The sequence below is a fragment of the Chamaea fasciata genome, unplaced genomic scaffold (assembly GCF_029207755.1).
Source record: "Chamaea fasciata isolate MVZ Bird 193981 ecotype frontalis unplaced genomic scaffold, bChaFas1.0.hap1 SCAF_3, whole genome shotgun sequence".
In the NCBI taxonomy this organism is placed as follows: domain Eukaryota; kingdom Metazoa; phylum Chordata; class Aves; order Passeriformes; family Sylviidae; genus Chamaea; species Chamaea fasciata.
Genome location: NW_027094088.1, coordinates 22,351,434 through 22,375,394, shown reverse-complemented (window position 1 = coordinate 22,375,394; position 23,961 = coordinate 22,351,434). Strand labels below are relative to the sequence as shown.

The 23,961-nt window shown below is 42.7% G+C and overlaps 1 protein-coding gene across 1 annotated transcript; it reads left to right on the top strand.

Moving 5' to 3' along the window:
• Positions 1 to 26: 26 nt before the first annotated feature.
• On the top strand, positions 27 to 23,774 carry DTL (denticleless E3 ubiquitin protein ligase homolog). Its single transcript, XM_066178318.1, has 15 exons — positions 27 to 106; positions 241 to 366; positions 1,206 to 1,304; positions 1,633 to 1,694; positions 1,779 to 1,899; positions 2,382 to 2,447; positions 3,558 to 3,673; positions 4,351 to 4,424; positions 5,347 to 5,450; positions 6,394 to 6,498; positions 8,392 to 8,504; positions 12,028 to 12,117; positions 13,874 to 14,009; positions 17,757 to 18,628; positions 20,124 to 23,774. Exons 1-15 carry the CDS (start codon positions 61 to 63, stop codon positions 20,190 to 20,192), a joined length of 2,199 nt encoding a protein of 732 aa, XP_066034415.1. The 5' UTR covers positions 27 to 60; the 3' UTR covers positions 20,193 to 23,774.
• Positions 23,775 to 23,961: the final 187 nt, after the last annotated feature.

The following is a 23,961-nucleotide window of genomic DNA, read 5'->3' as shown; positions in this document are numbered from 1 at the left end:
GGGCCGGTCGTTTGGCGGGAGCTGGCGCGGCGCGCGCCGGCTGTGTGTGTCCCCGTGGCCATGCTGTGCCGCGCGCTGCTCCGCCGCGCCGCCGCCGCGCCCGCCCGTGAGCACCGCGCCTGCCTTCCCTCCTTCCCTCCCGCCGGCACCGCGCCTTTCCCCTCACCCCACCGTCATCCCACTCCTGGCGCCCGAGCCTGTGGTGTCTGAGGCCCTTACCGTCTGTCTGTCCCATTGTAGGTCGGCCCTCAGCGCTTCCCCTGCAGCATCTCTTGGAGAGCTACCAGTGCAGCCAAGAAGATGACCACCTGTCTTACGGGGAAACGGGAATGCCGGTCCCTCCTTTCGGCTGCGCCTTTTCTACAGGTAAAGTCACCTCCTGAAAGACTTTGTGGGACCAGGGTATGGGGTCTGTTGTCAGCAGTTTCTTGTTTTAAAGTGAGCTGGTAGCAGAGTACTTGCTCCTACACGTGATAAACACTGGATCGTGGTGCACCTAGATATGCTGATGGAAAGTTTTCCCTCAAAGAAGCAACTGCAAAGCATTTATTTTAATGCCTCTTTGTTTCGTCTGTATCTGTGTCTGTTTCAAGGAATGTCCTCTTGGTGACAGTATGAGTCTAAATAGGTGAAAAATTGGGCTTTGTTCGAAATATATAAAAGCTATAATAGGGGGGAAAACATTAATTGGAAATCAGAGGTGGATGGATTTCACCAGGCAGTTATGCACAGCATTTCCCCATGATGGGGGAAAGAAGTAAGCAATGAAGCTCCTGGATTTTTAGGGCAAAACTTTTTCATTCATTACACTCTAGTACTGGCATGAGATTTTACATTTCTCTAAAGTGGCTTCCTGCTTTTTCAAGTCAGATCTTGGAAAATGCTAGAGGCTGTACGTGATAGTACCTTAGATATAGAAAACTGTAACTAGAAAGCTACTATAGCTGGTGAAAGAGGCATTATCTCAAAAGTTGCTCCTGGAGCCATTTGATTGCCCATGTATAGTCATTCCTGAATGGAACATCTAAAAAAAATGCTTGTCAATATTTCTGTATTATAACACTTTGGTTGCTATGTAAATGCTGTTTATTTCACAACTTTATGTTGTTGCATTCCCTATTTAAAGCATCTGTGGCCTTTCATGAAGAGCATGGACATGATTGTGTATTAGCTACATAATATAATATGTTTCAATTTCTTTTCAGCCCCAAATTTGGAGCACATCCTGGCAGTTGCAAATGAAGAAGGTTTTGTTAGACTGTATGATACTGAAGCACAGACCACCAGCAAGCTCATCTTTAAAGGTAAATGCTGTGTAGAAGGTGATCTTCATTTGATGTGGCAAGTATGAGATTTGCTGGAATCAAAGAGAGCTTTCTGCAAGTACTTAAGACATAAATTGTAGGCAGTACTTTATCTCTTCCACATACTTTGCTGAATCTTCTTTATAAAGCAGCAGCATGAATGTGCTCTTAAAACAGAAGTAGTAGATGAATTTTTCTGTGTTGTCTTTCATGCCTAAGGCAAACTGTTGACCAGATTTCTGATTTCAGTGTCTGATGTCATTTAGTCTTCTGCAAAATACCCTGCTGCAATGCACTGAACTAATCTTGGCTTTTGTTTTCTTGTTAGAATGGCAGGCTCACTCAAATGCTGTATTTGACCTTGCCTGGGTGCCAGGGGAACACAAGATTGTAAGCAGCCATTTGACTTTTTTTTTAATGCTTTGGCAACTGTGTACAGAAAATGACTAAAGCTTTTTATTTTTCTCTCTGAAGGTCACTGCTTCAGGAGATCAGACAGCCAAGGTGTGGGATGTGAGAGCTGGCGAGCTTCTTGGCATATGCAAAGGTCACCAGTGTAGCCTCAAGTCAGTTGCTTTTTCTAGATTTGAGAAAGGTAAATGTTGATATTCCCCATTGTCTGGTTTTTCCTTCTTCTTTCCCCCTCACAAAGTACTTTGAGTGCTATAAAAGGGCTTTGGAAACTGGCAGGTACAAATAGCACAGGCCTGAGCAGTGACCCAGCCAGGAAAGCAAAACTGTCTTGTTGGAACTTGATGGGTGTCCTGATGCTAAAATCTGTACGTTTCTGATCCTGGGCAAAGATAAGATAGGGTGTCTGCTTCCATACCCAAGTGTGTGAATATGCTAGTTTCCATAAGCTGGTTTGTCTAGTGGGAGTAAGAAAAAAATTGTAAGAGTAAGGAAACAAGTAAAAAAGCATGGCTAAACAATGGCCTGAGTTTCATATTTCCAGGACTGGCATCCCAAATGTTGGGACAGAAGAGCCAGAGGTACATAAATGGCTTTGTACTGCATTCAGTTAATTAAATGAATGCTTTTGGAAGCTAATAACACTTTTTTTTTGTTTTTTCTCAGCTGTTTTCTGTACTGGAGGGAGAGATGGAAACATCATGGTTTGGGATACCAGGTGCAACAAGAAAGGTAAATGAACTTTCAGAAGTTTAAAAAAAACTTGGTATCTCATGTAAAAGGACTGCTCAGATGGACTTGTTGGACTGATACTTTTGATTAGGCAGCAGAGGATCCTCAGATAACTGTACTGCTTTAGGTACTGTAAGAGGATGGAATAGGTATCTCTGCTGTGTATTGTACATTTCTTTGCAGCAGTCCCAGATTTGCAGCATCAAACCACAAGCTGGTTTGATAATTCCCTGTGTGTAGGTAAGGAGGTTGTATAGAATGCATCCCTGTTAGGGCAGTGCAAAAGCAGATGAGATGGGAGAGATGGATTAGGTCAGAACCATCCAGAGGGGTGAAGAAAGCAGGAAAGGCTCCTGCCAGAGTAGTAAGGAAGGCAGAAAATGTAGAAAAAAGAGCTTGTGAGTGCTGGCAGCAACTGAATATATTGTGGGAACACCTACTACAAATATGGTGTGAAGTCATTCTGCTCCTCTATCTGTTTCCTGGAGCTTTTCCTTCTCCAGCCCCTTCCCCTTATGCCTTTTCCCAGTTCCCTGCTCAGCCACAGCAGTTTCTTTGCCTGAATGTGTCTTGCTCTTCCATCTGTCCCAGGTTCCCTGGCTTTTCAAACAGCCAAGTGTACGAAAAGACTGACTCCACAAGACTGAAGTGGAAGGTGTAGGGAAAAAAAAATAGAAAAGTTGCATTACTCTAGTTAGGCAGTACATTTAATAAAGTAACAGACAAAAGACTAAACAGAAAATTATAAAATAGAGTGGAAAAGCATTGGAAAGGTTCCAGTGAGTGTAGTTCTGCTCGGGATGAGGTGGGTTGAACGTTCCAGACCAGGATGTGTGTGAAAAACAGACCAAGAGGTAATGATATCCAAAGGCATCCTGCCTAGATCAGTTTGAATCTCATTGTCCATGCTACACTGACCTCTGTAGTTTTTTGCGCTTTCTTCTCACTGGTTTTGTATGTGAGTAATTTTAGTTTTCAGAATACAGTAATGATTTTAAAGGTTAACCTAAGCCACCTTTTAGGACTAATCCCAAGCTGATGCCTGTTTTATAAAAGTGATAGCAAAATGACATGTAAACTACTGATTGAGATGTCTTTGATTTCCTTCAGATGGCTTTTACAGGCAGGTGAATCAAATCAGTGGAGCACACAATGTGGTTGACAAGCAGACTCCTTCCAAACCAAAGAAGAGGAGGCAGAACCTGAGAGGACTTGCTCCCTTGGTGGTGGGTATCTGGGCAACAAACAAAATGTCTCTTCTGGGGACACTGTTATTCACAGAACTCTTCCTAGGTAAATATAATGAAAAATAAGTGGCTTGTATGTGGTAAATGCTTCTATTTATCTTTGCAGAGATAGGCCTTTTTGTCATGGTCATTTGCTATGGCTGATTTTAGACATTGTTTAGTTGCCTAACAACCCATGTGCCATAAAAGCAAACTTTGGGCAAATGCTCTGTGAAAATACATCCCTTTTATTTTAATTTATTTTTTTCCCCCAGAGAGGAAAGGGGTGGCTAGCATTCCCTTTTTGAGAGGGAAGTTATGGAGAGTTATCATTTTTTTCTGTCTGTTTTTTTCACACCCCCCCCCCCCCCAATTTTACCAGACAAATTACTGATCATTTTTCATCTATTAAACCTTGTGATGAAGGCAGCTCTCTTATCTGAGACCTGACAGGCATAATCTCAGACTGCTGCCCAAACACTTATTTCTCAGTGGCAATTTCACTGGTGGGAGTGTTCAAAGGATTGTTGTGTCCTAAATGACACCTGGTGTTTCTAGGTTCTCCTGCCCGGCTAGGAGGAGGTTTTCCCTGCATTCACATGGCCTTGAACTAAGCAGCAGGATCTTGCTGACCTTAAAAAAAAAAAAAAAAAATTCTTTTTTCTTCTCTGTTTAAGGATTTCCAGCAGAGTGTTACTGTGGTGCTGCTTCAGGACGAGCATACTCTTATCTCTGCAGGAGCTGTTGATGGGTAAGGAGGGAGGATGCTTGCTTTCCTGTCTATTCTGTGTACTCAGTGGCATAAAAAGATTGGGAGATTTTCTCTTTAAGATCACTCAGTGGCTAACAAGGCTAGAGCTACTGCTAGGTGGAATCAGCAGCAATTCTGCCAGCTTGCATTGGCTTTACTTCCTTGCTGGAGATTGCAGTACTGGACAAACTCTGATATGTGGTAAGTGCTCATTTTAGTGTCTTAGCTATAGGGCAGAATGAGAGCAATTCTTCTCTCTCTCTATTCTCATGGATCTATGAGACCACACATAGACAGACTATTGTTAGACAGCCTTTTTGGATGTGAGTGGGTGGTCAGGGCCTGGATATGTGTAGGAGTGCTTGAGAAAATATTGCTTTGAGTTACAAAAGATGCATTCTCTTAAGTGCCAGATCCCTTGCAGCATCTTGGAGCTCGAGCAAACTGTCTTATTGATTAGCATGGAAATGATCCGTTTGGACTTGATTCTTTAGCAGGTTCCACGTGGTCAGAGCCTTTCTGAGGCAGACAAGATTGACTCTCCTGCCTATGGTTCATGACAGAGACTTGCTCCCAAAGAGCAAGTAAAAAAATTGGACTACTTTATTTTTAAAGCTACAAACTAAAACTACTTGTCAGGAGTATAAAGGCATCCATGTATTTCCTTTTACTAGCTGAAGGAGGTTGGCTTCCAGGCTCTTGTTCTGTCCTGTGTTATTTACAGAAAGCAGTGCTGCCTCCTCACCCATGGCCAGCAGAGCAATTGTTTGGCTTTCAGCACAGCTCTGCTCTGCTGCTCTGTGTCCTTAGCACTGGATACTCCTCAGTCATGAGCAGCCTGACTTCCTGTGCTCTTAGAAGGCTTTATCAGCATGGAAAGGGAAATTTGGAAGCTGAAGACACCTGTGCTTTTCTCTTGCAGTGTGATCAAGGTGTGGGACTTGCGCAGGAATTACGCCGCTTTCCGTCAGGACCCACTGCCCGTCAGGTCCTTCTGCTACCCTGGAACCAGCACTCGCAAGCTTGGTAAGGCACTGGACAGGGATTTGTCAGAGTGAATTTAAGAAGTATTGTCAGTGACATTTCTTATCTTCATAGCCAATCGTTGATCGGACCAGCAAGCTCTGCAGGGTATTTTGATTGCCAATACCAAATTTTCAAGTTGAAGAGTGAACATGCCTGACTTTTATATCATTGCATCAATGATAAAAGCTTGCAGAAGCTTCAGCAGTGCATTTTCATAAACAGAGCTGATGAACTTTTGAGCTCTTGATGAGGAATTTAGCTAGGCATTTTGATACATGAGTAAAATTCAGATTGAACTTTCTTTGCATTGCATCTTGCAAATACAACAGACGGGACTGGGTTTATTATCACCTCTTAAAACTGTTACCAAAAATGATAACACACACTAATTTATGTTTTTCTGTCTTCTTTGTACCTTTAATGCCATACAATGCTCTAATGCAACACAGTAATTCCTGATGATTTGTCTAATCAACATGGTAATGGTCAGTGTCAGTCCCAAGAACATGAGGGAAATCCTCACGGAGGTAGTTGTGAAATAATTTGCCTGCAGGGAAAGATTTTTCTTGAACCGGAATCACTAGCGAATCAGAGAGTGGCTTGTTCTACCAAAGCATAAGGGTTTCTCTTTATTTTTAGTCTCTGCTTCTATAATTGGTTGCTCCTGTTATCTATGTGAAACTATCTAATAAATCACTTGCTTGTTCTGAAGGTTCAAATTCTTTCTAAATACCACCCTGAATCCTCATGACAAAATGTAGATGTTATTCTAGAAATATTTCTTCTTCAGCAAGTGCTCTGTCAAACGTAGAAACTTTACCATGACAATCTCATACATGTTACAGATCCTTTCCAAATTCCCTTCTCTGGGCCTTCCATTGAGAATGTCTCTTTTCCAATTTTTTTTTTTTTTCTGATGAGGAACTTCTCTCTTTCTCTGAAGGATATTCTAGCCTGGTTTTGGACTCCACTGGTGCTAATCTGTTTGCTAACTGCACTGATGACTGTATCTACATGTTCAATATGTCAAGTTCGAGGACCACTCCAGGTAAGCATGGTGTCCATGAAAATAGCGGCAAAAAGAACAGATGTTACAGAGCATAGAAAGGCAAGTTTTTCCCTCTGACACAGAGAAACAGGGACCACCTTCAACATTTGAAGGAAATGTATTCCATGCTCTTATCTCTAAAGCTATGCAGGAGAGATCCACATTTTGTGTTAAGCTGTCCACATAAAACTAATAGCAGATACTGGTTCACCCACACAGAGACCGATGGTATTTTGTGTGTCAGCTCTAGTTATCTGGTGAGGAATGGCTACTACCCAGCCTGAAGCAAATTTGAATCTTCTGCTTACTGGCAATCACTGATTTTTCAGTCTTTTAGAAATGAATCCACTGAAAGTGATCACTTGATAACTTCAGATATTTTAAGGTGTCTTTTCAATTTAACTTCTACCACAGTTTCTGGAAGAAGGGATGCCCAGCATATTGAGGCGATTCAACCTTTCGGATTCTTTCAGCTCTGCATCTGTGACCTTTATATGCACAAGATGGCCCTGAGCCTTTGGTGCACAAAGCTGCTTTGCCATAGGCCAGTGGCAAAACTTGTTAGATGCGTTCCAGCCAGACACATAATTTATTTTCCATTGCCTTTTCTCAGTCTCTCAGTTAACTGAAATTAAATGAACAATGTGTCCTACTGTCTGCTCTTCAGGAAGGCAGTCTGGTGGGTGGGCATGCTTCCAGAGAGGAGAAGTGCTGCGAGTAGTAAATATTAATAGCTTGGTTGTTGAGGTGAACCCCGGGTGCCTCCGTGGGAATGGCTGCCCGGCCTGTCCCCTCACAGGAGCCGGCTCCCGCCAACGCGGCCCTCGGCCTCCTCATGGAGCTCTTGCCTCATGCGTGCAGCCGAGGGGAGCACTCTCCATTTCTCCAGCTGGATGGAGCTCCTGCTGTGGTTCCCGCAGAGGGCAGCGCCTGCCTGCCCTTGTGCCGCCCTCACCGCGGCTCCAGCTGCTCTTATCCAGCGCTGAGGCGGCTTTGGCTGGTCAGGAAATCCTCCTGGAACAGCCCTTGCCGCCTGGTTTAGGAGGGGATTCGCTGTCTGATGGTCACTGTGCCAGGAGAACTGTGGGCAAAAAAATCAAAGGGTGTTTTGGGGTCTTGCAACTCTTCAAAGGCCACCAAAGGCAGCCACGTGTTCTGTTGGTCTGCGGGTAGTTTCCTTTGTGAGTGTCACCACTCAAACAGGGCTGGAGGAGAGGGTGCCAGCCCAGCCTGGGGCTGCACTGGGAAGCTTGTGCTTTGTGCCCCTTGAGAGGACAGGACGTGGTGCAGCCAGACACTCCAGATCCACACTTGGCTCTCACGCCAGCTGAAGCTGCTGTGCTAGGGGGAATGTCAGCCATTTGGGGTGATGGTTTCAAGGCTTTAGCAAACACTACTAAGCCTTTAAATACAGGAGAGTGTGACTGACGAAATGCAAGTTTTATTGACAAAATAAAGCTGCTGGCAGCGGGAGGAAGGAGCAGCTGGTGCCTTTATTGCCACCTGTGTGGAAGAAGGCTCCAGCTGCAGGACTGCCCTTGTTGATGGAGCGGGACTGGTGATGGTAGCCGAGGGAGGAAGAGACAGGGAACCTGAACCCTGTAAGTGGGGCAGCCCAGGGGAGGGCTGGGCCTGCTTGTGATATGGGTCAAGCTAGACCTTTAATGAAACTGGCATTGGTTTGTTTGGGAAGCCTGGAGGGATCCACTTGAATAATAAAAACTTCCTGCTGCCAGAGCCACAGAGCAAGGGAGCAGTGCAACCACTTTCTCCAAAGGACATGTGGCTAGGCAGGAAAAGCCTGTAAGATCAGCCCTCCTTGCACGACTGACTCCAGGGCTATGCACTGAGTGGAGCTTTTACTTATTTTTTTATTTTATTTTCTCCTCACAGTGGCTGTTTTCAGTGGACACCAGAATTCAACCTTTTACATCAAATCCAGCACCAGCCCGGATGACCAGTTCCTGGTCAGTGGCTCGAGTGACTGCAACGCGTACATCTGGAAGGTGAGGCAAAGGGGGGAGACCCAAGCATGCAGCCTGGAGCTGCTTTTGCTTTTCCTGTTCACACAGAACACTCTGCTTCCCAATCCTACCCAAAGCAGCATGGGGCTAGATCCTAGCATGTTGTGCCTGGAGTGTGCATGTTGCTGTCAAGGCTTCATGTAATTGTTTAATATAAAACAGAGCTACCTCCTGCCATCAGTACGTCTCTCATCGCTGCTGCTCACTGCAAATTGCTGTTCTTAATCTGATTTTAATGGGCATTAAAATCCTCTTTCAGTCCTGTTGGTTCAGGCGGCTATGACAAGTAGACAGTTCTCGGTTCATATTTAGCAATGGAGCACATTAGCAGAAACCTAAAAGTTTAATTGTTTTAAAGGGCACTCTTTCCCTCCACCTCTCCCTTTTCCAGCTCCAGCTTCAGACATAGCTTTTTCTCATGCTTAATTTACAGTAGTTAAAGCCTTTGTATTATAGCAAGGGCTCAGCCAGAGCCTTCAGCAAAATTCCAAAGCACTGTCTGACAGCTGAGGGGCTTTGTCACTTAACATCTTGCGGTGACATATAGGAAATGCAAATGTCACCAAGATAGTAGCAGGCACCTCAGAATAAGGCATACTTCATCATGTTCCTCATATGAGAACAGAGTAGACTTACTTAAGTAGAATAGATAGAAGCCACAGGTGACTGCCTATTTCAGATTTGGGATAATTTTTAGGGAATGTTGACTTGTGTATCCATTTCACAACGAGTTTGAAGTAAAATACAAACCTCTCAGAGGAGAGGGTCAGCCTGCTGAGGTTTGTGGTTTGAGCATGTAGCCTCTTTAATTTGGAGAACACTTGGAGACAGCTGGGTTGCTCACTCAGTGGAGGCAGGAGTGTGGTAGCAGGACTACTATGCCAAGTGGTGGAATTTTAACCTTCCTCGTGTTCTGTGCAAATTCAGCAGAAATGCCTGTGTGAACTTGAGTTGCACATTCTGCATTTGTGTGTTTTGATTCTTTCTTGGAACACAGGCTGAGACTCAGTTAAGAGTATTCAAGGATATCATTATATCTCAAAATTTAAGCATTTGAGCACATCTAAAATGCATTTATGTACAGAAGGCTTCTGTTGCTATTACATGTGAATGACAGATCATATTGCATATTTATAAAATAAATCATCAGATGATTACTTTTATTTTAATACCATAGTCATGTTAGAAAGTGGGACGTCCAGTGCATTTGTCTCTTTCAAGATCGGTGGTATTCAGAGGCTTCTTAATTTAAGTGTTGCAGATTTGGCTCTGAAACTTATGTATCTTTTCATGGAGTGAGGACTTACTATGCTGTGAAAAAACCCATGGTTAGATGTTGCATGAGTAGTTAACGGGTAATGTTGTAAGGGCCATAATGAAGAACTCTTTCTGTATCTAGAGAGCAATAAAATGCAGAGGAAGACCTTTTCCACTCAGATGATTTCTTTGAGAAACTTTTGCAGCAGTGCTAAGTTTGTGTATGAGTGAGAAACACTGTGGATAGAAGTTATTGCTGACAAGGATGCTGTTTCAGTCTGTTTTCATATAAAAGTCACTTCCAGGTAATGAACACTTCCTTTACTGTGTTGGTTTTTTTTTTTTTTTATTAGAATTTCATCAATTAATGAACTCTCATTCTTGAACAACCATAAGATTAAGTTGAAGAGCAGAGAGGGTTTTCTCCACAAAGATGGTACCTAGCTGAGGTACCTTCCTGGTAATAAAAAAATACCATTTGTAGACTTGTACTTCCATTGTTCTTTCAATCCTTTGATGTGAACACTCCCAGGAAACCATATTAAGATATGCTTTGGTGTGTCCCAGCCCTGGAATGGACGTGCTTCTGCATCAGCCATAGACACCGTTTTATGCGGCATCTTGGAAATGGATGTAACAGCTGTTTCCAGTGAGGAGAGTAACTAAAAAAAGCCTCATTTCCCAGGTTTCTCTTTTTAACCTTTCCACAATAGGCCTTACTTCCCCAACAATATCCTGTCAATTCAGGCACAAAAATCAGCCTGTGCTATGGCTAATCCTGACTTCACATGCACAGAATGGCTGACAGTCTCCTGCCAAACCCAGTAAGACACAGCCATTACTCTGCACTCTTCTTCACTTCACAGTAATATATACTGGGCATAGTTGATTAAATTTACACTGCTATAGTGTAAAACCACCGTGTCCTAGAAAGAGTAATTCCCTTCCTCTGCTTTCCTTCCAGCAACCAGTGGCTACTGGACCACTGCTTTGGCTGCTATGAATGTATAGTAGCAAGACTGCTATTAACTGTAAGTGAAGGTGTTCTCTGCACCGAGATCTCCTGTTTATTCACTCAATAGGGACTTAGTTTCCATGGCATTGCATGTTTTGGCAGTGAAGGGAAGGCTCTGACCAAGGCTTTTAGTGGATATTTAGTCAAGTGATTGCCTCTGTCATGCCAAGGGGAAAAAAGGGTCCTTATTAAGATGAACCTGTTTGTATCAAAACAGCTTAAGTTCGGAAGCCGGAAGCTGAAGTTTTGCAGGCCATTGTAGATGATCTACAAGAGAAAAATATTTGTAAATCAGAAGCCTTCCCCAAAGTCTTGCATCTTCCTTTGAAACCTACATGTAATATCTACTACTTTACTCCAGACAGTAAAGGATCTGTTCATTCTCTTAGTCATTTATGCAAATCTCCTTGAAAAATCTCCCTTATAATGTCACATCAGTGATGGTGACTCACAGCTCCAGAAAGTATTGGCTGCTGAAAGCAAGCAAAACTTGGATAGAATCTCTGTGTGTGCTCATGTCTGTGTGTTTTCTTCTGTGGGCCACTTAATGCTGGCTTCAGCTCTGTCTGTCACTTACAGGAGCTGGAGTCAAAGATAAGTAGCAATACTGTAGAACAGGAGAAAGATTTTTTTTTTTTTTTTAAATGAAGAGTGTGAGAGAAATGGAGATGAGCTGAATGAATGTGAGTGATTTAGAGAGCTTTCCTATGAACTCTTAAGGTCTCTGGTCCAGCTGCTTGGTTGGAGAAGGAGCAGGCACTTGGCATTTGCACAAATGCCAGTTCTGAAGCCAGTGAAGGTTCATCTATGGGATTTTGTTGGCAGTGGTTTCATTTTTTAATAAACCATTGATCTGCAATTGAGACATTGGTAAAATATTAGCAGAATATATTTGCCTAACCCAATTCAAAATATGAGCCTCCCAACCTTTAAGCATCTTACCTGGAACAGGTAGAGGTACTTAAATGCCTGTGTCATGTTTTGGGCTGTCAACTCTGGAACCAGAATTCCTGTGTGTAGCAGGAATTGAACAGGTGTTTCCATGAACTGCTGCTTAGGACTTCCTCCGTTGTTGCCTCATGATGACAGGCTGAGAGCATTTGATTTATGCATTTCATACAGGAGAGATGGGAAGTATCCACATGCTTCACAAGAGGGATATGGTGATTTTTTTGGAGATGTATATTAGGCTGTGTGCCTTCTGACTGTTTGTTTTTCTGTGGAATTTTTAAGGTTTCCGAGCCCAGCCTTCCTCCACGGATACTCCTTGGTCACTCTCAGGAAGTTACCTCCATTGCTTGGTGTCCTTCAGACTTCACTAAGGTTTGTCTTTGCAAAATGGTCTTTACTGTGTGACAATAGAAGCAATGCGACAACATCTACTTTTCAAAATGGCAGCAGCATTTGTTGCTTTGGGAGGGAATTTTTAGTCAATCAGTTCTAAAGCATTCATTTAGGGGACAGTAATCCAATCTTGTCATATTAGCACAATTATCAGAAACTTTTTATTTTCAGATAATTTAGGCTAATTGAGAAGTCCTAAGAAATTGCAAATCAGTAAAAACCTCTCCCTAGGAGAGCTTGATACTCCCTATAAGAGACAAAACAATGAAATCATTTAATCAGGGCTTTGATGAGCCAAAGGCTTGTTTTGTTGTTCCATATTCACATCTTCCTTCCCCTCTACTATTGATACATCTGCTAGTCTTGTACAGAGTGGCAAGAAGTTTTGAATGCTCTTTAAAAAACATAAGACTCTTCAAAATGTGAGCTGTTTTTATGACAAAAAGAGCCTCTAGTGAAAATTGGGTCAGTAGTTATGCACCAGGTGTCACTAAAAGGAAAACAACTGAAGTAGGAAGTTGGTTCAAATGTCTGGCCTAGCTCAAAACTAGAAATAACCCTGAAAAATCCTCAACAGTGTCCTAATGATAGCCAGAGTTTCTTCCACCCCACAATGTTAAAGAAGTCAGCTTCTTTCCCTAGCTTGCACTGCAGCACCAGGGCTTCAGAAAAGCATTGCAGTGTAGGAGGGTGGGAGTCTTGCAGGGGAACATCAGGATTTGTTCTAGTTGTGTAAGATGCACTGTGTGAGAACTGGCATTTCAGATGAAATCTGTGATATAGAGGGAGCCCAGCATCCTGATCAAGATGTATTGAAAATGCAGACCAATTCAGCCTTTAAAATTGTTACTGACACAGGGAAGAAATAGTCAGCCATTGCTCAGATGCCAAAGCATGAGGAAAAATGGAAAATAGGGAGCTAAGACTGGTCAGGAAGCTGCTTGGTGTGATTTGAGAAGCAAGGTTGCTTTCGGTAGGGACAACATTGGTGTGACAAAGGTCAGGGTAGAGACACTTTCCCCATTCAGATTGCTATGAACTTTCACCACAGCATTTCCTTTTGCTTTCTACCGATTTCCTGTGGAGTCACCAGCTAATCTGCGTAAAGATAGCCACAAAATGTGAGCTAGGTGGGCGCTGCTCCTTTGGTCGGGATTCCAGAGATCTTTTTGGAGCACGTGTTGCTGCGACAGGGCTCTAGAGCTGTGTTCCTGGTGGAGCTGGGTTCTCTGCCAGGTACTGCTGACATTTGACTCTGCAGAGATAGCGCAGCTCATGCAGCAGCCATCCAATGTCACCTTCTGGGTGTGCTGCAAATGTTTGTCCCCAAGCAGAAGATGTCCTCAGCAACAGAGGCAGATTAAGATGCAGGTGCAAAAAGGATCGTGGCTGCTTTTGTCTACCAAGGGATTGAAATCTCAAAATGTGCTGTGACTGAGCAGTGCCTCTTACACAACCATGGAAAGCAAATGGTTGGTGGTGACTGAGATTTCTATAGCAGAAAGACATGGATGCAGCAGCCTTGCCTGCTTTAAAACAAAACATTGCTGCCTGGTGCAGTAATGAAACTGAGTTGGGCTATTTTCATTGTTTAGTGGTCAATCTTGTACCCCTTCAGCCAAGCTTCACCATCATTCATATTGGCGTGGTGTGTTGGATGTAGCTGTTGCAGTTCACTCAGCCAGTGATCCACAGGATGTGCCCTGGTTACTCTAACACACAAATTTATTCTTAGATTGCCACGTGCTCTGATGACAACACTGTGAGGATTTGGCGCTTACGACGTCCTGAGGAGGAAAAATCAGTATCCAGAAATGCCAGCTTGGTGGGCTGGGTCACTCAGAGGAAACCAGAAGAACAACATGGAGCAGGTAAGGCCCCTGAGCTGAGATATCTTGCTTTGCAACATGGCTGCTGAATTTTGTCTGTTCTCTGTACCAACAAAAGTCTTTGGCTTGTCTTATTAGCCTTCTGAGGCTTTTGTCATGTTAGGCAATTACTTCTATAGCCAGACAAGCACTTCTACTTGTAAATACTTCTGCCATCAACAGGACAAGCTGGCTGAGGTAGCTTACAAGTATGTCAAAGTCTGCATGGCCAGACTGCAAAGCAAATTTTCATTGACACAAATTGTTGGGCAGCCAGATCTTCAGTGGGTTTCAGCAGAGTTTGATAATTGAACAGCCAAAGGAGATGTCACTTTAGCAACAGCTCACTTTTTTTTTTTTTTTCTCCCTATCAAATACTAACTGAGAGCAGTAAGATCATATGCTTTTCCCAGTTTGGTAGTTTACCCAGCAAAGAGCTGACAGCACATATAGAGCCTTGGAACTCTGAACTGTTTGCTTCTGCCCACAGTTGAACAGTGCACAGATTTATTTCTCAGGTGCAGTTATCAGTATTGTCTCTTTCTTTAACTTCAGTCAGTGGTACTGACCATATACAGCCAAATGAAATGCTGTGTAGTGCAAGTACTTCAAAAAAACATGTAGACAATTGTGATGATTGTAATGTCCCAGAATTAATCATCTATTCACGTGTTAGGTCGAGTGAAAAAATGCAGTACCTTTCTACAAAGCCTGGGCACTCAGACAAGTGGTGCAGCATGCTCTGAGCTAGCAAGCAGATGTGGGCTCTGCAGAGAAGAGAGTCACCAAGCAGGTAGCACCCTAGACCAGAAGAAAGAAACCCTGACCAAAATATTACTTTGGTTTGTCTGTAACCTGCATTTTGTTGCAGTAGAGTAGGTGGAAGGAGAAGTGCCCTCCCCCCAAACTGAAGTAAGATGAGCCTCTCTGTAGAGTAGCTCTGAAACTAAGAATACAATAGCTTCCCAGCAGCTGCTGCTGTGACTTCCTGCATTCCACCTATCTTTTTGAGCCACCTGCCAAATGAATTTCATCTTGGCTAGCACACATAAAGGCTGAAGGTCTCCAAATCTCAATAATGGGGTAACATTACCTCTAACCTTTTTCCAGTGAGTAACAAGTCTAGCAGGAAGTTTGCAGGACAATAGGAGGGAGAGTGCCAGGTCCACTCCATAGCTGGTAATTGTTTTGTGTGTGCACGCACTCTTCCTCAGAAAGGGTTCAAAAATACCTATGCATCCTAGTTTCAGAAAAACAGAAGTAAGCATAGGTTTAGACCAAAAACGTGAGATATAAAGTGTCTTATGCACTAAAACTTTACAAGTCAGGTTTGGCAATAATACCAGAGAAAATGACTTATTTCTCCTTGCTCTTGCTGCATTAAAGTAACACAGGAGGGAAGAGGAAGTACACAGACACTGCAAACACAACAGCAGGCTTCCTGCTGACCTTGGCTCCTGAGCATGAGACACGTGCTGTTAGAATATAAGAGTTATCTGCAGAGACTAGATCAGAGCTGGCAAGGAGAGTACTATTTCAGACCTGTTGGGATGAATCTAGGTAGTTCCCCACCCATTTCTGACGAGCAAATTATGAGATTGAGGTTGTGTATTGATTGTTGACCTATACCATGATGTGTAGCAACCAGAGTTTCCTTTTCTTTGGCAATTACTTTTGTGGTTTCTTTAAGTTGTACTACTTTCTCTGTGGTTTCGTGTAACCAAATTTCTGGAGCGGGCCTGTGCATGGACAATTTGTGATTGTTAAATCTGGAGATTGATAATTCCACTCTAGAAGATTTGCGGCAGAGAAGGTAGGAAACATGCACAATAACCTGCTTTGGTGTGATGCAGGTTGACTGCAGGTATTTGCAGTATTTTACCATGTGCAATGCAGCATAAATGGAAACAGCTTGAAACTGGCTTGGTAGAAGCCTGAATAATGCATGCAGTCTTAGACAAAAAAGCATGATCTTCATATTCTTTATCTCAAATTTGTGATTGCTTCTTGCAATGACACTCATCCTACTCCCAGGATAACTCTTTCCATTATCCAGTGTGTCCACAGCATAACTTTCAGACTGGTTTGGGATTCAAAGTGCTCATACCCAACTAGGCATGCAATATTTCTGCTGAATGAATTTGTAATGGTCATTATGGATCAAGAGTTGCTGAGCTTGCTACTTTCTTCCTCTCTAGGAGCTTAGATTTTTGGGTGCAACTAATTTCCCAGCTGAATGATTATTGTCTTGTAAGTGCTCATTAAACCAAAGATTAGGAGAAGAAATCTTGGCAGTTATGTTCTCATAGCCCAGATTGAAACAAGTTGTTATGAAGTAGTGTATTTTATCAGGAAAGGAGCCTTTAACTCTGTTTTTTGTGTTGAAGTTACTTGTAATGGGATCCTATTCAATTTAGTTCTGATGCAGCAGTACTTGTATATTGGATGCTAGTTAGATAATACAGTTAAAGGATCAGAAGAGGCTTAGTATGATGTATAACCAGGCCTGTAGGTGCTCACTCAACTTGTTGTGTGTGAGGCAGCTCAGCACTGTAAAGAAAATGGCAGGTTATTCACACTAGACTTCTCATTGTTCTAATGAAGAGCTTTATAGTGCAGTGCTAGTGCTGAGAGTGGGGAGTTTGAATTAAACCCCTGGTATACACAAAATTTTTCGTGCTCTTGTGCCCAGCAGTGGAAATGCACAGTAATTTAAGGCACTAACCCGTTTAATTGCATCACCATGAGTTAGGTGAATGAGAAAGCAGGCATCTTACAAACCTACTAATGTGTTTCCTGTGGGAGGGGGCTGGAAATAAAAAACATTTGAAAAAATTAAAATAACCCTCTCTAATATTGCTACAGACCAAGATCTTTGCTATGTATGATTCCCGCTGTTGTTAGTGAGGTCCTTAGGCCCCTACCTGTGACTGGTGTTTTCTGGGTGTTCCAAACTTCCCTTTTACAAGCAGAGGCATTTATATCTTGCCTGGTGAGCTCAAAAGCCACTGTGAAATACCTGTTTGGGAATCATTTCTTGAGAGATTTTATTTCCTTTGGAATTTAAATCCTTGTTCAGGAGGTGAAGAATTTCTCGAACTTCCCTGGGTGTGGTAAATAACTACTGTCTCTATTCTAATACAGCATTGCAGAAAGTCCTCCAACAAAAAAGACAAGAGAATGAAAGTGTGTCCTTCACTAAAAAAAGTCTTTAAAATATATAGCCAGTAACACCTGACTAGGAGCATTATTCATGTAGTAGGACATCACAGTGTAAAGCTTCCTTGGTACTGTAATAAGCCTTGGGAGCTGTTTGCAGTACCTTTGTCCCTCAGCTCAGCTGTGCTGCTGTTAAAGTTACAGGGCAGGTGGGGACCAGCCGTTTTGCCAGGCAGTTGTCTGGGAAAGCCGAATGCAAAGCTCCATCAAGGCTAGATACACCTGGAAGACTCAAGAGTTGTTTTGGTTGTAGTTCATGTAAGAGCATTCATTACCAAAGGGATAGACGTCAGACATTACACAAATGTACTGCATTATAATTTATCAGTGTGATGTAGAATTTTACAATGGGCTTGTACCAGTTTTACCAAAATCAGAGGGATTTATACAACTTCTTAGTTCAAAAGGGTATATCTGACACACAGGGTCAGCGCTGATTCAACTCCTGGTTGGAAGGGTTGTTTTTAGAAAGACCGTCCTTTATTTGCTGCACTGTGTTCCTCATCAGATTACTTATTTTTCCCCTCTCAGGGCCAGCAGCCAGCCCACAAAGCACTCCTGCCAAGGCCCTGACTGTGGGCAGCGTGTGCACTTCCTCTCCCCGGCCCGCTGCCTGTGCTCCCACTGACTCCGGAGACCTTCCACTGTCCACCAACACTCCGACAGCCCCCGTCAAAACCCCGACTGCCACCACCTCCACCCCAGCCAAGCCACCTGGAGCCAGCCCCTCTGCATCTCCCAGACTGATCCCTTCCTCCAAAATGTCCATCAAACACTGGGTTACGAGGACTCCGTGCTCTTCTCCTCCAGAAGTGGAGAAAAAGGCTCCTTCTCCTAGAAAAGCCCTGGCAGAAGTCATCCAAGTCACCCAGGGTCTCCTGGAAGCTGCCTGCCCTCCTCAAGTTCCACACTCCCAGTTTGAAAAGCGTGCCAAGAGAAGGCTTGACTGCAGCAAGGAGGCTGATGCAGGGCAGAAGTGCCTGCAGGCCTGTAGCTGTGTGACTGAGCTGGACCATGCAGCTAAGAAATCCAAGCTGAATTTATGCCACTTGGTCCCAGACCAAAAAGCTTCTGATGAAGACTCCCTCAGCCTGGCTGACTTGTGTAACGACCCTGAAGGCTCCAGCCACAGCCCAAAAGAGCCTTCCCTTTCTGGAAGCCATATTAATCCATCAGGCATTCAAACTTCCCCCCATCTTTTCAGATCTCCACGTGGGAAAGACACTGAGGTAGTAGATAAAGAGAACAGTTCTCCTGGAAGAAAAAATTGGTTGTCTGCTCTGGGAGAGAAGCTACGGACTGGCAGAGCTGGCAGCCAGAGCACGTCACACAGCCCCTGGTCACCCTGCAGTCCTGGTGCCAAAAGACAAGAGTCTGTGGCAGTGGCCACTTCACCAAAAACCGTAAGTAGGGCAGCCAACAACATTGTCATGAAACAAGTTATCCCTAGCTGCCACTGTCCCCTTGTTTGTTCTCTCCTGCTCAGATAAAGAATTACCTGATCCCTTTGACTATGGACAAAAGGGATGATTTCTGGCCTAATAAGCTGGCTACATTAATTTTGTTATTTGCTAATCCCCTCCATGCAGGAACAGAATTTTTATGATGTGCCCTTAATTTTCAAGGGACTTAAAGCTCACAGGAGCTCAAAGATCCCTGCAGCTCCCAGCTGGATGTTTGAAGGATGTAGCTGTCTTCTTAAATACAGCTCTACTCTGAGAGGCACAATGATGCCAACAGCTTTCCTGGCAGAGCTCCTGTTCATGTGTTCACCATCACATCTGCCTGTTTATGTTACTGGAAAGCCACCTAAACATTGGAAGAAAGAGCTAAATTCTCTTGCAGCTCAGGTAGCAAAAGAATTTGTTACCCATGCAAAAACTGTTCTTTAAATTATGCCTTCAGTTCCTTCAGTGGAAAACTAGAAGCAGTTAGAAGTGTTTTCTTCTAGTGCAAGAGTGAGAGGGCATGATTTGACCTACATCATCTACTTTTGGTGTACAGGAAGCCTGGCACAGAGCTCATCCTAGGATCTGAAATTAAAGTTAAGCTTATAAAGCAGCTAAAAACATTGGCATAAGGGCTTAACTAGAAAATTACAATTTTTTAAAACAAGCCAAACTTGACTTGTCTCTGAAACTGGACTCCCAAGTCCTCCAGTGTCTTTGACTGAGTCTTATTTCAGTAAATGTTAGGTAAATTTTCAGTCATCAAATTTTAGTTGTACTCTTGAATATCTGATGCTAAAAGTTGCTGCCATCATTGAGGTTTATCTCCTTTCTTACCTGATTTCATCCCTTCCAACACTTCTATCAGATACGACCTGGGCAAACCACCAGTCCTGAACTTATTCATAGCAGCTGGATTCTTCATGTTGTGGTTGTACCAAGAAATCTTGGTTATGGGAAACCTACAACTACTTGTGATTACTTGTGGCTTATGCTGTACATTTAAACACAAGACAGAGAGATTTGCCCTGGAGAGAGATTGCTATAGAACAATTACCTTTCCTGCCCAGTATGCTCCGGTTCCGATTTTGGGATGCTTCTGTGTTGTTCTCATAGCCTGAGGAGTTGCCAGGAATACCCAACAGCATTCATTGAATTTACCGTATCTTGAAAATCTGCAGCTCTCTTATGTGCTGTAGGGAAGATGAAACTGCAGCTGGAGTGTTTCTCATGTCAGTAGGACAACCCTAGGATTTAGACACTGTTGCCTGTAGATAGTGAGCCTCTTATCTGTGAGACAGATTGCAGTTACGAACCGTTCATTTACTCTCTTAGTTGGGAAGCCAAGCAGACTGGACCAATGATGGAGGGGAGACTCTGAGATTCCTGCAGCAGATGAGATGTTAACCTAAGAGTGTTTTATGTTGGTTTTGGTTTTATTTCTTGCTAGACTGCAGCCACTTCAGTTTCCATGAGGAAGATCTGCACATACTTCCACAGAAAGCCACAGAACGACTGAAGCAGCGTGTGGTGGTTGCATCTGAGGGATGTTGACACTGAGGTATCAAGACCAGACTTAACAATGCCAACAACGATGCACCATGGTTACACAATTTGTTGTCAGACCTTCATAAACGTGAGGTTTTAGTCTTCCTGTTTTTAAAGCTTTTTAGCAGTTGAAGTGAGCTGAATGTGTAAAATCTACACAATACTTACTCATGGTCTCTTTCTGACTTAGGGTATGTATTTTTTAATAAACAAAGTGTTTTTTACGTGGCAACTGTTCTAGTCCAAAGACAGTCACACCTCTGCCATGTATTGTTGGCAGGCACATATAACTTGTCAGTTTGTTACTAATCTGCTGTTCAGACAGCCTCTGCTTAAGAGTAGTGTGTCAATCATTACAGCCTCCTGAAAAGTAAGTGTGGAACGTGTACAGAAATTCACTGGAGGTACATCTGAGCCTCTTCAGGCCGAATGACATTTCTACAGTTATTCTTCTAGTACTGCAATGACTGCCTGCTTCCAGCAGGGAAGTTAGCAATGTGTTAAATCTAAAAACCTTTTAAATTGCCCTTGTCCATCTGATTGTAACTACGGTGTAAGAAGAGACAAAGTATAATCAAGTATGTAATTCCTGTTCTCCCCTTGCCATCCCCTTTCTTCTCCCACCCTGGAAACTACTGTATTTACTTACCTAGCTGCCTCTTGAACCATTAGCACTACAGCTCTTAAGACCAAAAGTTTTTCACTTTTCTGAAATAAAATACTGGCAAGGTGTGTTCGAAGAATTACTTTGATCTGTCCTAAATGGGCATCCCATAACAACCCATTGCCAGTCAGCTCTTACAGGTTCAGCCTGTAGCAAAGGCATTAGTAACTGCTTATAACATACCTTCATAGCAGTTTTATAATACAGTAGTTACAAAATAATACTGTGTAAATTGTGGGAGGGGCAACTGACATTTTAGAAAGCACTTGAGAGCGTTTACATATTAATATTAAATGCTTTGCTGTTGTAAGTTGTCCACGATGCTGATAGAACAAGGTCACTTCAAGGAGATCACTGTCCTGCTGGCTAATGACACTAATTCCTCAGCCATGCTTTCCCCAGGATCTTCTAGGAGAAGTAGGATCTTCTAGTAAAAGATCCCTATCTTGTGTTGGAGCATTACTCTGTTTAATAATAATGTAATAGTTCCTGTGAACTTCAAAACCAATCAAGCCCTTTAAATCCCTATTAAATGTTTCCACTGCAGAAGAATTGAGGTATATGAAGGGGATCCCCGTAACTTATGTTGTTTATCTTAAATTTTAACACCTACTTTACAGTAACATTGGGAAGTATGGTAGCTGGACGGGATTAGAAGGAAATATGGTGGTTTGTATTTTATGTGGTAGATTGTATTTTGCAAGGAAATAAATTACTTGAGAGAAAATGGCTTTTGTGAAAGGTCTGTTACAGCTGCAAAGCAAAAGAAAATGTGTAGTGTGTTTTTTTAAAGAAAAGAACAGTACTTACTATCACGTTGCATCTTTTAGCAGAAGCTCTTGGGTACAGATAGGGGCCAGGATAGCTTTCTCTTGTTTGCTGAATTACAGGCCACATTTTTATAGTTCTTCTTAAAAAGAATGAATTGTTCAAAAGTGACTATCTGAATAGATCTAGTATCTTAGACAAAACAGGAATATGAAAAAAAATGCTAGTTTAATTTTAACTGACTTCTGGATATTGAAGTAGATGGAAGTAGTAGAAACATAACCTAAAACAAGTAGATTTGGGATTTAATTCCGTCTTAATTTTAATTATTATAGCAACTTTGTGGGGTACAACCTGCCTTGCTTCAACCAGATTTTCATGCAGGATTCTTCCATGCAGTTTGTAAAAAACATTGCAGAGTAAAGAGATATGAACCATATTGAAGTCCATGAGAGTCATCAGACACTTCAACAACAGGATTTTGTGTTTCTCCACTCTTCCGTAGTATTTTCCTTCTCCAGAAATGTTCTGCAGCCAAACCATTATCTTCTGTATCTTGTCTACCCAGAGATGATGTACACTAATGGCTTACCACTTGGATGAATGAATAATATTCTGTGGGCATGTGAGATTTTCTTTCAGATGATACTTGTGTGGCAGAGCAATTTGTTTTATGGACCACCAGGCATTTATTTTTTCATCTGGTGAAGCTGGTGTTAACCTGGTTCAGAGTCTAGGAGAAGTTACTGAACCATTTTTCTATGTCAAATTGCCTTGACCTTTTTGTGATAAAATCAAAATTGCAAAAGCATGGGAAAATTGCCGATACAAATTGTATGTCAGGTGGTTCAAGGTAACCAGTGCTGTCTTTACCTGAGAAACTTGATAAAATAAGCATTCAGAGAACTGCTTTCAATTGTTTCAGGCCAGCAAGCTATACCTCTGAATTTTCTTTCCTTCTAAAGGATTTACAGAAACTCTGACCTCCATGTTTTATAATCAAATTAAGCCTTTTAAGGTATTATTCCCAAATCCTATATATGTATGTAAATCCCACCTTAAGTATCTTACAGGTTTTTCCAGGCAGATGATAGTAATTCCTGATGTCTTGTCTCTGTCCTCAGTGTTTACCTTCTGACTAACAAGTGGGATTTGGGACTGACCACAGCAGTTTCTGATGGTGCTAAAGCCAGCAGTTGTTGCTGCTGCTCTGTTGGAAGTTGTGCCTTTCCCTGCTCAGCTCCAAGCAGCCAGCCAGTTTGGTTTTGAGGCAGCTTGACAGCAACTGGGGCTAACCCTGCTGGGCAAAACTGAGCAGGCACTGCCAGGATCTGTACAGATGCACGGTCAGCAAGCCTGGGCAAGCATTTCTTCTGGGAACAGTGCTCACTTAAGGGTCCCTTGGGGAAGCTAACTGCAAGGAAAACCTAAAATGTAATTGCCTCAGTTCCCTACCTCAGCAGATAGTTATAGGCCAAAACCAAGGAGGGGACAGACGTGAGCGTGTGGGGACAACATTGCCACCAAGGGGACTGTGCTGTCAAACTACCTCTTGATGTGTAGAGTTGGCTTCTAGCAGAGCTCAACTTTTTGTTGGTCAGGGAGGGCTTGAGTCTTCCTCTGGCACAGTTGTTTCTGCAGCCACTGAACATGCCTGAAATCTCCAGTACAGTCCATCTCACCTTTGAGTGTCCACGTTGTAAACTACTGAGGAGACAGAAAAACGTGCCATCGTGGCATTGAGAAATGCTCTCTGCATGTAGTATGTCATTTCCTAAGAAGTTTTGTTTAAAATAGATGTTTTTCAGCCACGGATTTGCCAAAAACATTTGGTAGCTGGGTATTCTAGGGTTTATGTGTAATTCTTTTGAAGAAGCTCCTCAAGGTCAAATACTTAAAAGCTTTTCATCACCAATGCTTATTTGCCAGTAAATGGGAAATTGTGTTCATCTTCAGGTCCACTACAATCAAATTTCATTCTTTCCCTCCTGAAGCTGACCTAAACAGTTTTCCAAGTGGAAATTATCACTCTGTTTCTCTTCCCAGAGCTCAGAACCCAATGGTTCACATTTTTCCCTCTCTCTGATTTATGTATAGCCCAGACTACAATAAATAAAATACATTGTGCTACTATACAGCATCCATGTGTTGTCCTTCAAAGAACAGCTCTACCCATAACCAACTGTTCTTCATGTGCACACCACAAAATAACAAATACAATGTAAAGCATGGGTGAGGGGAAAGCAAACATGAAAGAGTCCATATGCAATTTCTTTTAAAATTACTTATACATTTCATGTCAATTGTT